Here is a 17,628-nt window from a genome sequence, read left to right as displayed (position 1 = left end):
TGGTTAGATTTCGCGGATATCGAACATTCAAACGACTTTCAGTTTTTTTTTTTCACTTAGATTTATTTATCAAACTTACCAATGAAGCTTCCTTAAAATTTTTACACTCTTTCTGACTGTTTAAAAAAATTGAACCTGGTGAATTCCTTATTCGTCCCAACGTGTCTCAGCCTGAAAATTGTATTCAAGTCTAATATGAAATCGGCGTTTTTCCATAAATCGCCTGAAATATTTAAAGCCCCACAAAATGCAAATTATAAGTTAGTTCATAGATATATTTACTCTCGTTTTGGTAGATAATGACATTTCTGTGGGTCGACATCAACTTAAGATTGTTGATTGAAAGTAGAACTTGCTAAAATATTTAAATCCTTAAATTAACGTCTTAAACTTCTCGTGTTCCTCTTACTGTTAAGTATTTTGGAGATAACTTATTTCAATTGTGATCATTTTTGTTGGAAACCCAAGTAAAACTCTAAATTTGATAAATTAAACAAAATTAGAGGGATTGAGAATGATTTGTTAACGTATTGAAAATGAAGACAGGGAAGTAAACACTGACAACAAAACATACCACAAAAACCATAAACCAATAAAAAGCAATCGCAAAACCTAAAATAAGTTAATTCAAAGAGTATCTTAACCCTTTAACTCCCATGAGTGACTAACATGTAATTGTGATTTCGATGTGTTATCCTGCAGACAGGTTTGAAGAACAGACATAGCAAACAGCTAGCGCGTGTTATCTTGACATAACATTCAATTCTCTTGCCTAATTTGCAAAGGAATATGTGTTAGTCAGTTGGGAGAATAACTAATTGGATCTTGAGAGTTTAAGGGTAGGGGATCACTATAGATCACCCATTTCTGACATCAGATTTCATTGAGAAGTGCTTTCCATGATTCAACTTTGGATACAATACCAATACACATTCTAGCATTCGACTATTGATAATGTTGAACCACATGACACGGACGTGCTTGTATACCGACAATATTATTAGAAACTTCCCGAAGTTATCCGAAGGTGCACCGAACGATTACGATCAGTCACCGACCGGTTTAACTTAAAGGCTCGATATCCACCAAGAGATCGCCCGCCTCTAAGTTCTGGTTCAATTTGACGGAAATCTTCGTCACAGTTCCGTCGATAGGGGCAGTCACGTTAGTCTCCATCTTCATGGCGCTGAGAACAACCAGCGGGTCTCCCTTCTTCACCACTTCGTTCTCTTTTGCTCGGATGCCGACAACTTTACCCGGCATGGGGGCTCCCACGGAACCTTTGACAGATTTGTCGGCTTTGGGATGTCGCTCAAGAGTCTGAGAAAGGAGGAAGAAAAAAAAAAACAATTGTCGGATCGCATGAAGGGAAAAAGTAGCAACAGTAAGAACAATAATAATAATGGCAATAATTATAATAGATCTTTAACCTGCGAGACAGAAACTTAAGGAATTCTTTTTTTATATATTAAGCGGACCATCTGAGAGGCACGAAAAGATCTGGGTTGTACCTGGATTTGGTGCTTTTTACTGACATGGTAACTTTGATTTTCACAAAGTAACAATCCCATGAGTTAAGTCTTCGCACCGAGGTGAACACAAAAAAGACATTGAAAATCAGGATAGATATTACTCTCAAAATTTACATCGAAAAACGTTGATATATACGAGATACGAGAGCTTGTTTTCACGCTAGGGCAGTAGATACCTTTGTTACAGACTTGTCCTCCACCAAAACTGTTCTCAGTTGTCCGTTCATCTCACAGAATACTTCTCTCTGTCCATTCGGGTGCAAGTCACTGATGGCCAGTACTTTGATGTTCAAAACTTTTCCAGGCTCGATCGCCACTTGGAATTCTTCTCCAATTTCAGGGCCAGTGAAGAAGAGTCTGGTGGGAAGTCCATCAACTGGACCAAACTCCTCCCTGAACACCATGTAATCATTGAAAACTTTAGGGTACAGAGCGGCGCTAAGTACGTCCTCATCTCGAATGGCATTTTCTCCTGCAAAACAAAAGCGTGTGCTTAACATTAGAGATTTTCTACCGCTTTGAGGGCTATGAGGTTTGAAAAGAGGGCTAAAGAATTAATTAAGATGTCCAAGTAAGGTTACAGTTTTTAGATCTGTGACATGTTCCGCCTCTGGTAGAGAACATTACGTTTGGTGTAATCTCACCATTGCCATCTGGCCAATGGTAACATTGAAGTAGTCCCTTTGCCTCTCAACATCTCATAGCTAATTCTCCTTACTCTCGGCCATACAATTCTAATGATTTTAGTTAGGAGAATTTGGTATTTAATCAACTTATAACCCCCTTATCATTTTTTTTTTCAAAATTTTCTTCCCTTGCCAGCTGTATATTGTATTGATATTGTAGGGAGAAATTCTGTCCTGGTCACTCACGGGAGATAAAGGGTTAAGTCCCCGTTTTCCTCATACAATAAAACCTGCATGATAAGGCCAACCAGGAGGAATGGCAGGGTGACCGTTTCACACAGGTTCACCAGCAAATGACTTGTGCATGTCTTGTGCATGTCTTAACAGTCCAAAGAAAAAAGATAATCGGCAAAACGGTGAGGATATTTGAACTCAAAGTGCTTACAACGATTTCAGAGATAAATATGGAATAAACTTGACTCGAGAGATTCTTCTTAGTTTCATTTGAGTGGTTTTGCTTTAAATGTCCGTTCGATACAGTGGATAATACGATAAAAACAGGCCTTATACGCCTAATAGAGGTGAACGCCTAATACAGGTGAAAATAAGTTTGCTAAAGGGAAAAAAAAATTCTGGACTTTGACAACCGACCGCTTAATAATACAGGGTGACCGCTTAATACGGGCTCAGCTATATTTCTCTCAGGTTTAGCCATTCACTTCATACCGGCCTCTCCCCTCTTAAAAGAGATCGTCGATAAAAACGAGAATAAACTGACCCTGATCACAGATCGGACGTTTCAAAAATGTCCTTTTTCCATTAAACAAGCTGAGGTACTTAGATCGACAAATAATTTAAAAATATACAGATTATTGTAAATTTAGATCAACCTGGCGCACTTCTTACCGAATTCCTCTTGCAGTTTACTTTTCAGTGCGTCAAAGTCGAGTGGCTCCAAAGATTCTCCTGGCCTTCCATCAATTGTGGGGCGTCCCTTTAGAGCCTGCAGGAACAACAGAGGGTTTTCAACTAAGTAAACAATAGAAGGCAAATGAGCATTTGTAGGCGGCCAGGTTATTGTGGACGCCATGTTATTTCGTGAGATGACACGCGAGACTGGGAACTGTTAAGTCAAAATGTCCGAGGGCTTTTCCACGAAAGACACTCGAACCTTCAAGAAATTTCAGAACGTGGAATCTATTCACTCATTTAAACCAGTTACTCGTCAATTATGGATTTAATTGCACTCAAAACTGGGAAAGGACTATCAAACAGTATTTAACAAATGTCATTTCAATACTTTTACGATTTTTCATCGGCTTCTGCGGTAAAATGAGGTGAAAGAAGCCGGCTGAAGAAGGCAGGCGGTTTTTGGCAGCGGTTTCGGTCAGCTTATGGCTTTTATCAACAGCACTGTATTATATTGGATGTCGTTCTTACATTGCACAGACCAAAACGGCTGAAAACTGTAGACGAATTTTGATGAAGAATGTTCACAAGGTAAATGCAGAAACTACAAAGAACACAACCGCGTTTTTCTTGATATGGCCTGGGAACAGGCCCTCTTCATCAACTATTCGGGAAGTGCGTTTCTCTGCCCGCGGGAAGATTGGAGACGTCGGGGAGAGGTTTGCTGGGGATCTGGCACTAATAATTATCGGTGCCAGACGCCTTACAGACCTCTCACCAACTCACTTTTCTTAAGGCGTCATACTTAACCGCGGGCGAAGAAACAATCGTGCCGAAGAGCCAATGATGAGAGCCTCCGAGTAGGATATTTTTGAGAGAATTTAAAAAAAAAGTTCTTGTTCAGTCATCGTCATCTATTATGATTCGAGCGTCTTACCCTCATAATGAGTTTGTTAAGTTTTGAAGAAATGTACAGCACTTCAACAATTGTCAATAGGATAGTACAGATAATATAACAAGACATCGTTTGTGGGTTTGAGTCGTAAAAAGAACAAGTCTTTTCTCTGCCCTTTGATTCCAGGCATCCAATTTCTCCCTACAATATCAGCCCTGAATCACACACCAGAGTCATGAGAATAAATGAAATGATCACCAACTAAAAAAGCTATTGATTGTTAAACAAATTTTCCTGGTCATCACCTTAGGAAATATACGGAGAACAGTATGGAAAATATGAATATCGTTTTTTTAGGGTTGTAAAAGCATTAAATATTTACGTCAAAATTTATTTCCTCTACAATTCAGTATGGTACAGTATGGTGCTTTCAAAATCGAGATTGTACCATAGTCGAAACAGAAAAAAAACTTACGAAATTGTTTACACTTCCTTTCCGGAAAGAATGTTTGTAATAAGGAAAATGCGAGATCCGAAACAATTGGAAGCAGGTGAAGTGATGATCTGGAAAAGAACTTGGCGCGTTTGAGCAAACAATTGAAAAGATCGAGAGCAAATGCTGGAAAAAATTAATTAATTAAAAAACTAGGAGAGTTTTTCAATCGCAAGAGGCTGATGATATTTGAAACTGTTTCACAGCTGTCTGAACGAAACAAATCAGACACTCATCTTTCGTCTCCAGGTGAACTTGAAAAGAAAAGAAAAGAAAAGAAAAGAAAATTTCTGCTCCATTAACGTCGACCAGCTTTTTCAAACAGAAACAATACAACTGGCGAGTGAAAAGCAAATTGAGAACAATTTTCCGTGGATTGAAGGCGAAAAGCCTGGATTTTGGTACGAAACAGTTTTCACATCGATCTTTGGTCTAAATTTCGGCCCGCCAATTTCATCAGAGACCGAACAAAATTCATAGCATCGAGCTCCAATCGGGGAGAAGAGGCAAGGTACAGAACATGCACAAATGGTTCTGGATTATCGGTTGGTTCCCCACTATTATGGCCGTGGCAGGAAACGCAGTTGTGATTTGGCTCATAATAACAAAAAGACGGCTGCGAACTACAGCTAACTGGTTCGTTACGTCCCTAGCGGCTGCCGATTTCTTCATTGGTATATTTTTCTTCCCTACTCTGTACACCTGCAAGATTCGATGGAGTTTGTGTTCTTCACAAAAGGGTCATGTTATCACGATTCTCCTGAGTTTTCTGCTACACGCTTCGGTAGGGAACCTATGCGCGATGACAATCGATCGTAACGTCGCCATTGCGTTGCCTCTAAAGTACATTGTTTACATGACGCCAACAAAGAGCTTCTCGATGATAGCCGCAACATGGATTTTTCCAGCAGTGGTGTGGATTCTTCACACAGTCATCGTAACGCATTTCAGTGCATCGGCCACGGTATTTGCTGTAACCCTCGTTAGAAAGTGCGTTCTTGAATTTCTTCCCATGATCTTCCTGACTTTAGCCACTATACACATGCTCGTGATTGTTCGAAGGCATAAGAAAGAAATCTCGTCTCTCCTGGCCGATTTGCAATATAATCGACCTATCTCCGACGAAAAGCCGAAAATTTTCCGACGGATCCCTGAGGCGTCCTCGGCGACGGTTGTAGCAGTCGTAGTTTTCATCTTCGTTTTTTGCTACTCGATCGAAACTTACTTATTTTTCTGTACAGTCTGTCCGTCAGCTTTGATAGACGTCGTTTTATTTTTCTTTCTACTAAACGCCGCTGCAAATCCTCTCGCTTACGCGTTCTTGAAGAAGGATATCAGGAGAGAGTTGGGAAAAGTTTTTAGAGACAATTGTTTACACAGAAAAGTAGTCAGTCATAAGTGATTGTGATATTCAAAAATACATGAAGATCCTCGATAACGGGTCAAAAAGTATCGTAAAAAAGTTGATTATCTTCGCTGTGATAATAAATTAACTAATCAATTTTTTTTTCTTGAAATATGGAAGATGAAATAAAAGGAAAATAATTATTCTTTTTTTTTTCAAATAAAACAAAGAAATGGAGTTATATTTGTCGACACAATTAGAATGTTTGCGTCGGAACCCAGAGTTCTTTTCACTTTAAATAACACAAGTTTAACAAGGTTCTTTGGACACAAGAAAGCCCTCGATTTCAAGTAGCGTATAAGCACGCTTTTTTTTTTCTAGCACAAAACGCTTAAAAAGAAGATTTGATTTCAAATTAGGGAAATTAACTAACCTTTGTTCGAAGGGGTTCAGGGAAACCGCCATGCGGTTGACCCAAATAACCTTGCAAGAACTCCACCACTGAAGATGGGAAGTCAAGTTCATCAGCCTTGGCGAGCACATCGCGATCATCCAACTTGTTCTGCACCATAAACTGAGCCAAGTCACCAACGACCTTGGAGGTTGGAGTCACCTATGAAGAAAATAGAAATTCTTTTAGTTTCTTAAAGTGGAGTTCTTGTTGTAGATATAAAAACGGCCCAGTCAAGATCATGAAGATTAGCCATCTTGAAGCTTCTTGACCGAAGAATACCTCAAAGCAAAATATCAAGTCATAACAGAAATGAAAACATCCAAGAAATATTTTCCCATATGGAGCTCGTTTTAGTTTTGTTTTTCCCTGCACCCAGGAGTATATTTGATTGATGGGTATCCGTGAACTGCAAGAAAATTTGAGGAGGTGCAACAGATTAGCATCCTCTATGGGGGAGAGGCAAAACTGTAATGGATGACGGGTTGGATTACCGTAAGAATGGTCCACAAAGTTCCTACGATGTCTGCATTAAAATCGTGACAAATGAAATTTGAAAATCTTTCATCAACAACACTGTCATACCTTCACTACATCACCCAGCAGTTCGTTAGCCAGCGCATATTTCTTTTTGACATCGGTGAACTGATCAGCCAGGCCGAGCGAGTAGGCCTGGAAGTGAAGGTTAGTGTACTGTCCCCCAGGAATCTCGTTCTCGTACACGTCAGCATTTCCGGTCTTCATGGTGACAGTGCTCTCAAACGGAGCGTACAGATTCCTCGCTCGTTCCCAGTACTCGCTGTACTCGTGGACACGTTCAAGAGGAATTCCTGTGGGAGCAAAAACGATTCCAATTTTTTAACTTTTCTCCATGCAGTTGCTGCTCACTAATTCAACAGGACAGCGCCCTAATTTGGGAAGGATCACGAAATGCACAATCAAGAGATGTAAAATGTTTCAGCTTCTATTTAATTCATACCTGTTTCCTTCTCCGTGTTTTCCAATGCCGCAACAATGGCTCCCATGCTTGGCTGTGACGTCATGCCAGACATGGAGTCTACAGCAACATCTACCACGTCGGCTCCGGCCTCCGCCGCGGCCAACATGGAGGCTACACCTGCCCCAGCGGTATCATGAGTATGTACGTGAATGGGTAGCTTAGGGAACTGGGCTCGAAGAGAACCAATCAACAATGTAGCGGCATTTGGCTTTAATACTCCGGCCATGTCCTGTATAAGGAATAAATAGGGACACGTGACTAGTCGTGCAGATATTGCGGAGTCGCATTAAATCATTGGGAAAAATAAGGACAAAATAGAAAGAAAGGAGAGAAAAGGAAATAGAGAAGACCTTCACTCTCGTTAGTTTAAAGCTACGTCTTACACTGCGAATAACTTAAGTATGCTTCTCATTAAAATTTATGTGGACAGTTAGCGCTCTCTTTGAAGACTAGAGCTAGATGGCCAAAGCCTTTGCTGTGAAACAAGGGTACATGTGAATACGATTTAGTTTATTATTTTTGTTCTCATGAAAATAAAACTCATTTTTCACCAAAAAAAGGTTGATCCTCTGCCTAATTTTGAAATTGAAAGCTGTGATAATGGATAATTTGACGTAGGAAGTAATGAGAGAATGAAACACATCTTTGGAAGCAAAAATAGATATACCTTCTTTTGAGGCCAAACGCTGTAGGGATTACTACAAGCATTTTTGTTTAGCATAAAAAAGCTATAAATGAATAAATTATTTCCTTCGTGCCATACCTTGATACAGAGCACATGCGCACCAGAACGTGCCAGTTCTGACGCCAGGTTCATGTAATAATCAATGTTATACTTTGTCTTCATTGGGTTGGACACATCACCAGTGTAGGATATCGCAGCCTCTACCACTCCGCCTGCCTTGCCAGCAGCTTCAACACCAAGCTGAAGGGGAAAAAAAGGCGTCAGTCAGAGGTTGAAGGCCAAATGTACTATAAACTCATATGTGTTCGTGGGGAGAACCAACGCAGTGTGAACTAAAACTTTAATACAGTGCAGTGCCATGATATTTTTGAAACACGCAGTAGAACACGCTCGAAAAGATGATAATGTCACAAGGCCAGAGTCGAAAACGTGTTGTATAAACATCATGAGAAATGACGGCCTCAGCACTGTACTTAAAATCTCCTGAAGATCAGCGGAAGAGCATCCGCCGGTAGTACTAATGAAAAGACCTTGGGGTTGACAGTAAACCCTACAGGGGAAAGGAGAAAGGGGAAGGGGGAGGGGAGGTTACCTGCGATGGACCAGCATCCCGTCTGTGAGAAAAAAAACATATTTCTAGTCGGTTCAAGCGATATAATTTGTAGATATAATATTGTAATTACCTGTAAATTCGGCAGGTAGTTCAAGGAATCGAATACCCTGAAAATATCCATGCCGTTCTGGTGCGCCTTTTCACAAAACTTGAAAACCACGTTGTCGGGGTAACTGGTGTATCCCACCGCATTTGCACCGCGGAGGAGCATTTGAAAAGGGATGTTGGGAACAGCTTCCCGCAGCTGGGCCAGGCGATCCCAGGGACATTCGTACAGGAAACGTAGGGCAACATCGAAGGTTGCACCTGTAAATAGATTGAAGTTGCAAAGATGATTAATTTTGGGCTCGGGCCCCCCTTGTAGAACGATGCAATTCGTTTTGTTACAAAAGCCGACGAGAGAAAAAATGGCAGTTCCTAAAATGGATTCGAATCCCAGAACTCGATGCTGATCTTTGACTAGGAGTACAGCATACATCCCCAGCCCAAAAAGTACATTAGGCTTTATTTATTCAGATTCAAATCTAAGTTTGTTGGCTGAAACAAAAGCAGGCTGAACAAAGCTTCGTAATTCCATCGTTAGGGACCATTTTCAAACAAGTGTCCCAACTAATCCCGCCTTGCATCGGTTTTGCTTTAACTCGCTCTGCGGTGGGTCCAGAAAACACGTATCACCCTCTTAACCAATCAGATACAAATCTAAAACCAGTCGCGACACTACTCGCTTTTTCCCGCGCCTCAGACAGATCACATGTTTTCGATTTGAATTTCCATTGGCTCCTAACCCTAAGCAATTACTTGGATTGCTCTGGTATTGTTTCATGACAATTGATCGAAATGTGTTCTGGGGCTGATTATTTAGGTGCTGTATAAATTTCAAGGTCAGTTACTGCAATCTTCTGACACCATCAGGGATTTTAAGTCTAGGGAGTGTTGCATATGCACTGACCTCCCCAATTCTCCAAACTGTAGGCATTGGCAAAATAATGTGACACAAAAGGTGCCACCTTGAGCATGTCATGAGTCCGCACACGGGTGGCCAGCAGCGACTGGTGGGCATCCCTGAATGTCGTATCTGTCAGCAGAAGCCTGTTGCTCTTTCGAACAGCACTGGCAAAACCTTCAGGTCCTTGCTGTAATAAAATATCTCGGAATCCGCTCGGTCTCAGGTGGCCGTAGGAACCCGAATTGGACGTTTTGGGGATCTAGTAGAAGAGAAAGCTTTTTACTAACAAACAACTATTCATAAAAAATTAAACAGATTATTTTTGAAGCGTTTTAAGTGAAAGTGTAAAATTAATCCTTGGATTGCCTTGGTTGTATATAACCACTCTTTATGATAAGTCGACAAAACTCACACAGTCCGATAAACCACTCAGATTTAAAACCACCAACAATTCCGATTCAAAAAATAAATGTAAGCTTAACTAAAGTTACCATTGTTCTCATCCATACTGGGGACATAATTGGAAGATTCCTGAACGGAGGTAGTGTGGCCAAGGGGTCTGGGCACTGGACTTGTAATCTAATGCCCTTCACCCTGGTGCTCACTAGATTTGTTCTCGGTTATCCCAAGTTCAACTCCCTGGCTACACTTTGTATATACGGTAGCTGACAAATTCACAAGCTAGTCAGAGCGGAACTTTAAAAAACTTAGGCTGAATTTGTTTTAATGTACAAGACGGCACATAGCGCGTTAGAGCAATACGTTTCATACCTCGGGTGCTTCTGGAGCGTCCTTGGAGGGTTTCAAAGTGGTCGCCAAAGGAGTGCACGGTCCGTTAATCATCACGTTTCCAAGATACTGGAGCAATTTCTGAGCTCGATTTTGACCCCATTCTACTTTGAACAATTGAGGTCTGTGGAGGATGAAATCTGTCCTGACAGCGCCATCTAGAAACTCATCTTCTTTAAGAACATTGATAATGAAAGGAATATTGGTCTGCAAAGAAAGCAACGTCACTGTGTTTATTACATTGACTCAGGTATCTTTCTTCCTTTTTCTAAGAGTGGCAAGTGGTAAAATCCGAGGCTCAAGTTAGCGCTGTGAGCGTGCGAGAAGACCGTGAAAAATGTCTGTGAGGAGTACCAGAACCGTTACAGACCCCTCGCAGACCATGCAAAGATTCGCATCGCTCGCGGACTCGAAACCTGCGGGCTTCGCCTTAAGTGACGCAGCGTTATTGTTACTCTCTTTTGAAAACCGAGACTAAACGATCTAATCCATACAACTCCTTTTTATTACCATCGCCTTGCTCAGTTAATTGCGTGGTATAGTTGATGACAGTGTTAATATCAGAGTTACGATATTTCTCTTTGGTGCTGGTTTTGCGAGGTAAGAAAGCCTCTATATGGCAATTTTTCCGAACGAAAACAATCCCCCATAGACTCACAATGATAATTAAACGCTTATTCTGGACCATGACCATCTCCGTAGGTTTGACTGAATCCCCAGAAAATGTGAGAATACTGAATTTGGTAACTGAGGCTGATAAGTTTTTGAGGTTTGATTCCCGGACGTTTGACAAAAATCGAGTACTTTTTTTGTCGGCTAGTTATTCTAGCAGTTGTGAAATTTATTGAAACAATAATTCACTTTAATGTTGATGGGACAGATGGAGCTACATCGGTGAATAACTATCACATAAAAAGTAAAATTTGGAATTAAAAAAATGTGTTAGCCGTACCTTCACCCCTCTGACTCTAAACTCACGCAGTGCTCTCAGCAGTTTGGTTGCAGCGTCTCTATGAGTTGAGCCTTTGCTGATAACTTTCGTTAGAAGTGAGTCGTAATGAGGAGAAACCACAGCACAAGGAAACATGGAATTCCCATCCAATCGAATTCCCATTCCTTCACCTGTTCGGAAAACCTAAGGAAAAAAAACGACAAAATATAATGATGAAGATATAACAGTTTGATCTTTACAAAGTGGATGCAAATCCTCTTCGGAAGTCTCCCTAAGAATAGTGGCAAATATTCGACAATATTCGGAAATCTTTGCCAATCTCCGTAATCAACGTAGTGTAATCTTAGGAAACATTGGAAATCGTCGGCAATTTCCAGTCTCCGAAGTCAACGTAATACAATCCTCACTAATCTCCGTCATGCAGTCCTCAGTAATCTCTGACAATCTTCGGCAAATCTTCGTAACCAAGGAGATACGATCTTCGCAAAACTCTGAAAATCTTAGGCAATCTCAATAATCAACGTAAATATCAGTGATCAACGTACTAAAGCATAACCAAGCTAGTTTATATTGCTATAAAAAAGAAATGAGCACCTTGTCCCTAATAAGCGTCCTGTTTCGAATAAGCACCCTTCCTTGAGGTACCAAAGTAAATAAGCGCCACGGGCGCTAAATCGAATTATTACAGTACATGTAAATGTTACCTCAATCCTGCCTGTATCTGGAGTGAAGTTATTTGCAGGATCTTCAGTTGTGATACGAGCTTGAATTGCTGATCCAGTCACTTTGATATCCTCTTGACGAAGTCCTATTTCCTCCAGAGATTTTCCTTCTGCCACATTGATTTGTGTTCGTACCAGATCGACACTATAAATTCAAGAGAGAAAAATCATTGCAGCACTCAAACTGCGACCGTTAGTCGCCATGGGGAGTAGGTTTTGGTGACTAGGTTAGCAGCGGAAGTCGCTAAATTGGCCAATTGCATTCAAGGGACGTGAACGAAGCCGTAAAGTTTTCATTACTTCCTGTACACATTTCTGAGTTAAAATGAAATACACATCCTCTCGCTTCCTAAATTGCTGAGAGCTACGGTACGTCATATTATGCTCCACAAGCTGTCTCTTTCATCTTTTTTTTTATTATTATTTTTATTTTTTGCGAGGTTGACCAAAACGATGCGCTTAACGCCATGTACGCATCACGAATTGTCACGTTTTCTCGAAAAAAGGAGGGTCACACCAGCCATGGTAATCACCCCTCCCCTTTCCCCCTACTCCTACCCGGACTGAAACTTGACTACAACTTTGCAATAGACACTGATAAAAACAACATACCCTGTAACTTCTTCCGTCACCGTGTGCTCCACTTGAAGACGGGCGTTAACCTCGATAAAGTAATGATTTCCTTGTGGATCCAGCAAGAATTCCACAGTCCCAGCATTTTGATAACCAACTTCTTTACACAGTTTAACGGCATCGCTTGTCATTTTGTCTCTGATTTCCTGAGGAAGTTCTGGCGCTGGGGCGATTTCTATGATTTTCTGATGACGTCTCTGCACTGAACAGTCTCGTTCATAAAGGTGTACAACATTTCCGTAGGCATCCCCCATCATCTGAACTTCAATATGTCTTGGTTGTTCTGGATGAAAAGAAAAATTTTTTTAAATCCAAAAGTTTAGTCTTTCATCGACTCCTCAAATTTGAATCCTATCAACTTTCCCCAGTGCTTGCCATACAACTCTATGTTAGTCACTCCTTGGAGGAGATGGCGTTAATCTTTGCGTTCCCAAATTTAATCTTAAATTTATGAGGAACTCTTTTACTTACAAGTGCGCTCAACTGTGGAATAAACTTCCAGAAGATGTCAAGCTGGCCGATGATGTTAATGTTTTTAAGTCCAAGCTAAGATCAATTATATTTTTAAATTTTCTTTTTTGTGTCGGTGTGTAATTTTTATAACACCTTATATTCGTGTGTACGTAGATTATAGATTACGTATTTAAAATTTCTTTTTTTTCTTTTAATACTAGATTTTATTCTTGTAATTGTAGATTTAATGCACGTTCGTATTTTGAACGAGCACTGGTGCTCTTGGACGATAACGTGGTTAAATAAATTATTGATTGATTGATATAGATTGATATTGATGGATATTGATTGATATTGATTGATATTGACAATTCTATGTTAGTCACTTCTTGAAATATCGTGTTACATTGTTCAAAACAATTTCCTTCGCTGTTAATTCAATTGCCAACATTCCTTAATTCTTCAGAAATGACTATTTAATCCATTAAGTCCCATGGGTGACAAAGACAGAATTTCTCCTTACAGTACCAATACAATATCAAGCAGACAAGTGATGAGAATAAATAAAAATGTCAATTAGGGGATTATAAGTTGATCCAATACCAAATTCTCCAAACTAACATCACAAAAACTGTATAGCAGACAGTAAGGAGAATTACTAATGAGATCTTGGGAGATAAAGGGTAATGAACGTACCAACAAACTTTTCAATAAACATTGAACCATCTCCAAAAGCAGCGTATGCCTCATTGCTGGCTAAGTTAAAGAACTCTTCCACATCTTCCATCTTATGGATTACCCTCATGCCACGGCCACCTCCGCCATATGCTGCCTTGGTTATGACAGGCAACCCATACTGCTCACAGAAGGCTTTGGCCTCTTCCACAGTTTTGATTGGGTTCTCTGTGCCAGGAACCACAGGCACACCTGCATTGACTGCTACTTGCCGAGCTTCCACCTTATCCCCCATCATTTTGACAATTGAGGGGGAGGGGCCGATGAAAATGATGCCGTTTTTGACACAAGCTTCAGCAAAGTTGGCTCTCTCTGAGAGAAATCCATATCCTGGGTGAATTGCATCAGCCTCTGTTTCCTGGAATATAATTTAAAAGACAATGAGTATTTACCTAACCCTCAATGTACTCATGTAGCTCTGCTATTTGTGGTTTTTAAACCCATTTTTAACCGAGAAAAAAAATTCTCCTCTCAAAATCTTTACAATATCAAGCAGAGAAGCAATGAGAGAAAAAAAACTGTCAGTTGAGGGATTATTGGTTGATCCAATACCATATTCTCCAAATCAAAATCATAAGAATTGTATGGCGGAATGTAAAGAAAATTGCTAATGAGATCTTTGGAGTAAAAGGAATAAAACCAAACCTAAACACCTAACTCATTCATTTACCTTTGCAATTTTGATGATTTCTGGAATATTTAAATAAGCTGCAACAGGAGGCATGCCTTTGCCAATGAGATATGCTTCATCAGCCTTTTGTCTGTGCATGAGATTAGCATCTTGTTCTGAATAAATAGCAACAGTCCTAATACCAGCCTCAGTAGCTGCACGAAAGACTCTGATCGCAATCTCACCACGATTAGCAACCAGAATTTTCTTTATTTCACTTCTACGTGGCTCAGGTTTGTTAGTCTGAAACAATTTATTTCCTGCATGGAGATACCGACATGTTGACCATAATCCACTGCTACTTGTAAACTGTTGTTGAATAATTTTCTTGAAACGTGGTGTTTGAACTCGCAACATTTTCCTGGCAGTATTTCAACCACTCCCTTGATGCTGGTGTAGTGATTATTTATCTAAACCTGATCCTCTCTAAAAATTCAAAGTAATCACAAAGTAAGCCAAATTAAATATAACAATAATAATAATAATAATGGAGGATTTCTATTGCAACATATTTGCAAGCTCATGGCATTTTACAACATTTTGCAAGTGACTTAAGCCAGATTGCATTGAGAAGTTAACAATTTTTGAAGGAATTTTTGGTAGATGCTGCAATTTTAGAATTAAGGCCAGACCACTATGGCTAGAGCAATGTCATTCATTCATTCATAATCTTTATTTAAGTGTCTAATTGTTCTAGTGCCTATTGGCGCTAATTGGGGACACCAACAACCCACCCAACCCAACCCAGGGGAGGACATCCATCACACAGTAATCTCGTGCGTGGGAAATTAATGTCTCCTACCCCAAACCCTGCAGGAGAGGGGACCTCTGGCTTAACGTCTTATCCAAGAAGATGAAGCAAGGTGAGTGAAGTGACTTGCTTAAGGCCACAACGTAGTGCCCCGTCCAGGACTCGAACTCGGGCCGTCCAACCCAGAGTCCAGCACTCTGACCACTGGGCCACTCGCACCTCACTGTTCCCCTATCTTTGCATGATGTGCATTGGTTCTTCAATGCCCCCTGCTCTCCAATACAGAGAAGATAGGAGATGGAGCCTACAGTTTATCAGCCTCATACTAGAAAACAAGAACCTCTAACAATTTCCAGATGTTAGATCAAAAGCAGTATATTCTTCTCAGCTATTTTAAGACTCTGAACATTGATCCAGCTATAGAAAATTAATAAATCATGAGCGACAGAACAGCTAACCAAACACATGGACATCATTTGCGATCAAGTGAAACTGATAATAACTTTTCATCACTCTTAGTTAAACATGATTTCATATAAGCTTTTTTACTGTCAACCTGTACTTAAGCCATGAACTCATTCTTCAACCTAACCTGTCAAATTATTTCAATCATTTTACATGAAACAAATAAAAACATTCAGCAGAATCCTGATTTCTGATACCTTCCATTTCTTCAAACTTCAAATAACTCACACCAAAACTGCTTCCCTCTTTTAATCAAACATATGAATGTAATTTTACTTTATTATATTCACTGCTTCTGACAACCAATTTCCTTTCCCTTGGGAGTTAAACAAGAGTAGTTTTTTACTGATGTCAAACATACGCATATTGGGCATTATACAAAAAATCACGAAAAGTTATTTTCACCATTTAGAAAAGGACAATTATTGAATGGCATACCAAAGTAATAATTTTCAAAATTAGTTATTCAATATCAACAAAAACATCTAAACAAAGTATGATAGGTAACACTGTACAAATCAAGTGTATTCTCTTAATAAGGGAGTTAGATCTTTCCTGTTCACTTGTGATGCAATATGACACCTAATTAGTTTATCATATTGTAAAGATCTCAAAAGCTTGTTCATGTTATTTCAGGATCAGAAGATGTGTATGGCTGTGACTGGGCCAGTTATGAAGGATGACAAAAATAATGGCATTTTGTGAGTAAAAGAATTGCTTCATATTTAGCCACTTCAAACTACAAAAAAATATATATTCCTGTTAACAGATGACAGACTTGCTTCCCACAGTCAAAGTATGTGTGAGATTTCAACATATTTTCTGCAGACCATGCCTGATTTTACAAGACACTGACTGTAATTGTTGTGAAACCCTTTGTTCAGTTCATTTGATTTTCATGACAGTTAGTGTCATCCGCAGCATATACGTAATATTTTCATTCTCTTAACTTTTTCCAATTTTCAGTTTCAATCGATTTAATTCAATGAGAAAAAAATCTGGGCTATATTACCTCACCTTTAGGTAGATTTCCGATGGGCATGGATGTCCTGGTGGCCAACCGCAAACTATCAATAACAGTTCTCTTAAAGAAGATTTCTCTCCATGAAACAACGTCCCAAATTTTTAAACATCTAATTGACTTTCAGCTCATTATTTATTAATTGTGTTCTTCAGTAATGTTATTTCATCGCGGCTAGATATCATTGATGTCACTTAGATGAGGATCGAACGCTTAGAGGATTTCTCATCTCTGTCTAGACAAGCTATACTTGGTAAAACACATTTTATAAAAAAAAAAATGAATTGTTAAAACAACTCGAGGAGTACAGCTATATGATCTGCCACGAACAAAAACAAGAGTGATTGTTAACAAATCTTAATTAAAAATGAACGAAGTTAGAAATCAAAACAAATCTTAGGGTTTGTTCTATGATAATAATTAAAATATCATCTCAGGAATTGCTTCGATTCCTGCATGAGTACACGTTTCAACTCGTGCTTCGAGGCCAAGGGTCAAAACACATTAACAGCTTGTTTCTTCTCTAAAAACGTATTGTTAATTACTAACCTGTGGGATCGAATTCCTACTGAGAAAATCTTTGATCAAAAGGAGATCATCCTCTGTCGGAGAAACGCGATCAAGAAATATTAACTAAGAAACTAAAGAATTAGTACTCGCTATTTGCCTGTTTCTTTTCTGCACACTCACGTCACACTTGACTTCCAGCGAGGGAGGTACAACCAGAAGAGTACAAACAAAAAATTAACGAATGTATTGCACGGAAGGGAAGAGAGCAATTTAAATTTAAAACCTAGAAATATAGAGCTCACTAGGATTGTTTACCTTCAGGATGAAGCCCCAAAACATAGCCTCTCCACCAATGACTAACAGAAATACTCTGACGAAAGTAATGTGTGATTATTCGAGTCAGTCACGCCTGCGCCCGCAATCAATCAGCAG

The 17,628-nt window shown here is 39.6% G+C and overlaps 1 protein-coding gene across 6 annotated transcripts; it reads right to left on the bottom strand.

The window, feature by feature from the left end:
* Nucleotides 1-42: 42 nt before the first annotated feature.
* On the bottom strand, nt 43-17,627 carry LOC113677570 (pyruvate carboxylase, mitochondrial). Of its 6 annotated transcripts, none has more exons than XM_089211282.1 (18): nt 17,512-17,627; nt 17,236-17,288; nt 16,678-16,732; nt 14,450-14,875; nt 13,741-14,137; nt 12,571-12,874; nt 11,941-12,103; nt 11,237-11,419; nt 10,267-10,491; nt 9,499-9,754; nt 8,620-8,855; nt 8,015-8,176; nt 7,231-7,480; nt 6,837-7,081; nt 6,234-6,413; nt 3,065-3,161; nt 1,709-2,004; nt 43-1,320 (listed from the first exon to the last, which is right to left on the bottom strand). In XM_089211282.1, the coding sequence occupies exons 4-18, from the start codon at nt 14,804-14,806 to the stop codon at nt 1,063-1,065; spliced, it is 3,609 nt and encodes a 1,202-aa protein (XP_089067408.1). In that variant the 5' UTR covers nt 14,807-14,875; nt 16,678-16,732; nt 17,236-17,288; nt 17,512-17,627; the 3' UTR covers nt 43-1,062. The 6 variants fall into 6 exon arrangements, with proteins under 6 accessions (XP_089067408.1, XP_027050190.2, XP_089067410.1 ...); XM_027194389.2 differs by having other exon boundaries at nt 16,683-16,732; XM_089211284.1 differs by having other exon boundaries at nt 16,678-16,714.
* Nucleotide 17,628: the final 1 nt, after the last annotated feature.

Source organism: Pocillopora damicornis, chromosome 7, assembly GCF_964200805.1.
Source record: "Pocillopora damicornis chromosome 7, jaPocDami1.2, whole genome shotgun sequence".
Classification (NCBI taxonomy): Eukaryota; Metazoa; Cnidaria; class Anthozoa; order Scleractinia; family Pocilloporidae; genus Pocillopora; species Pocillopora damicornis.
This window is presented reverse-complemented; position numbering and strand designations above follow the sequence as displayed.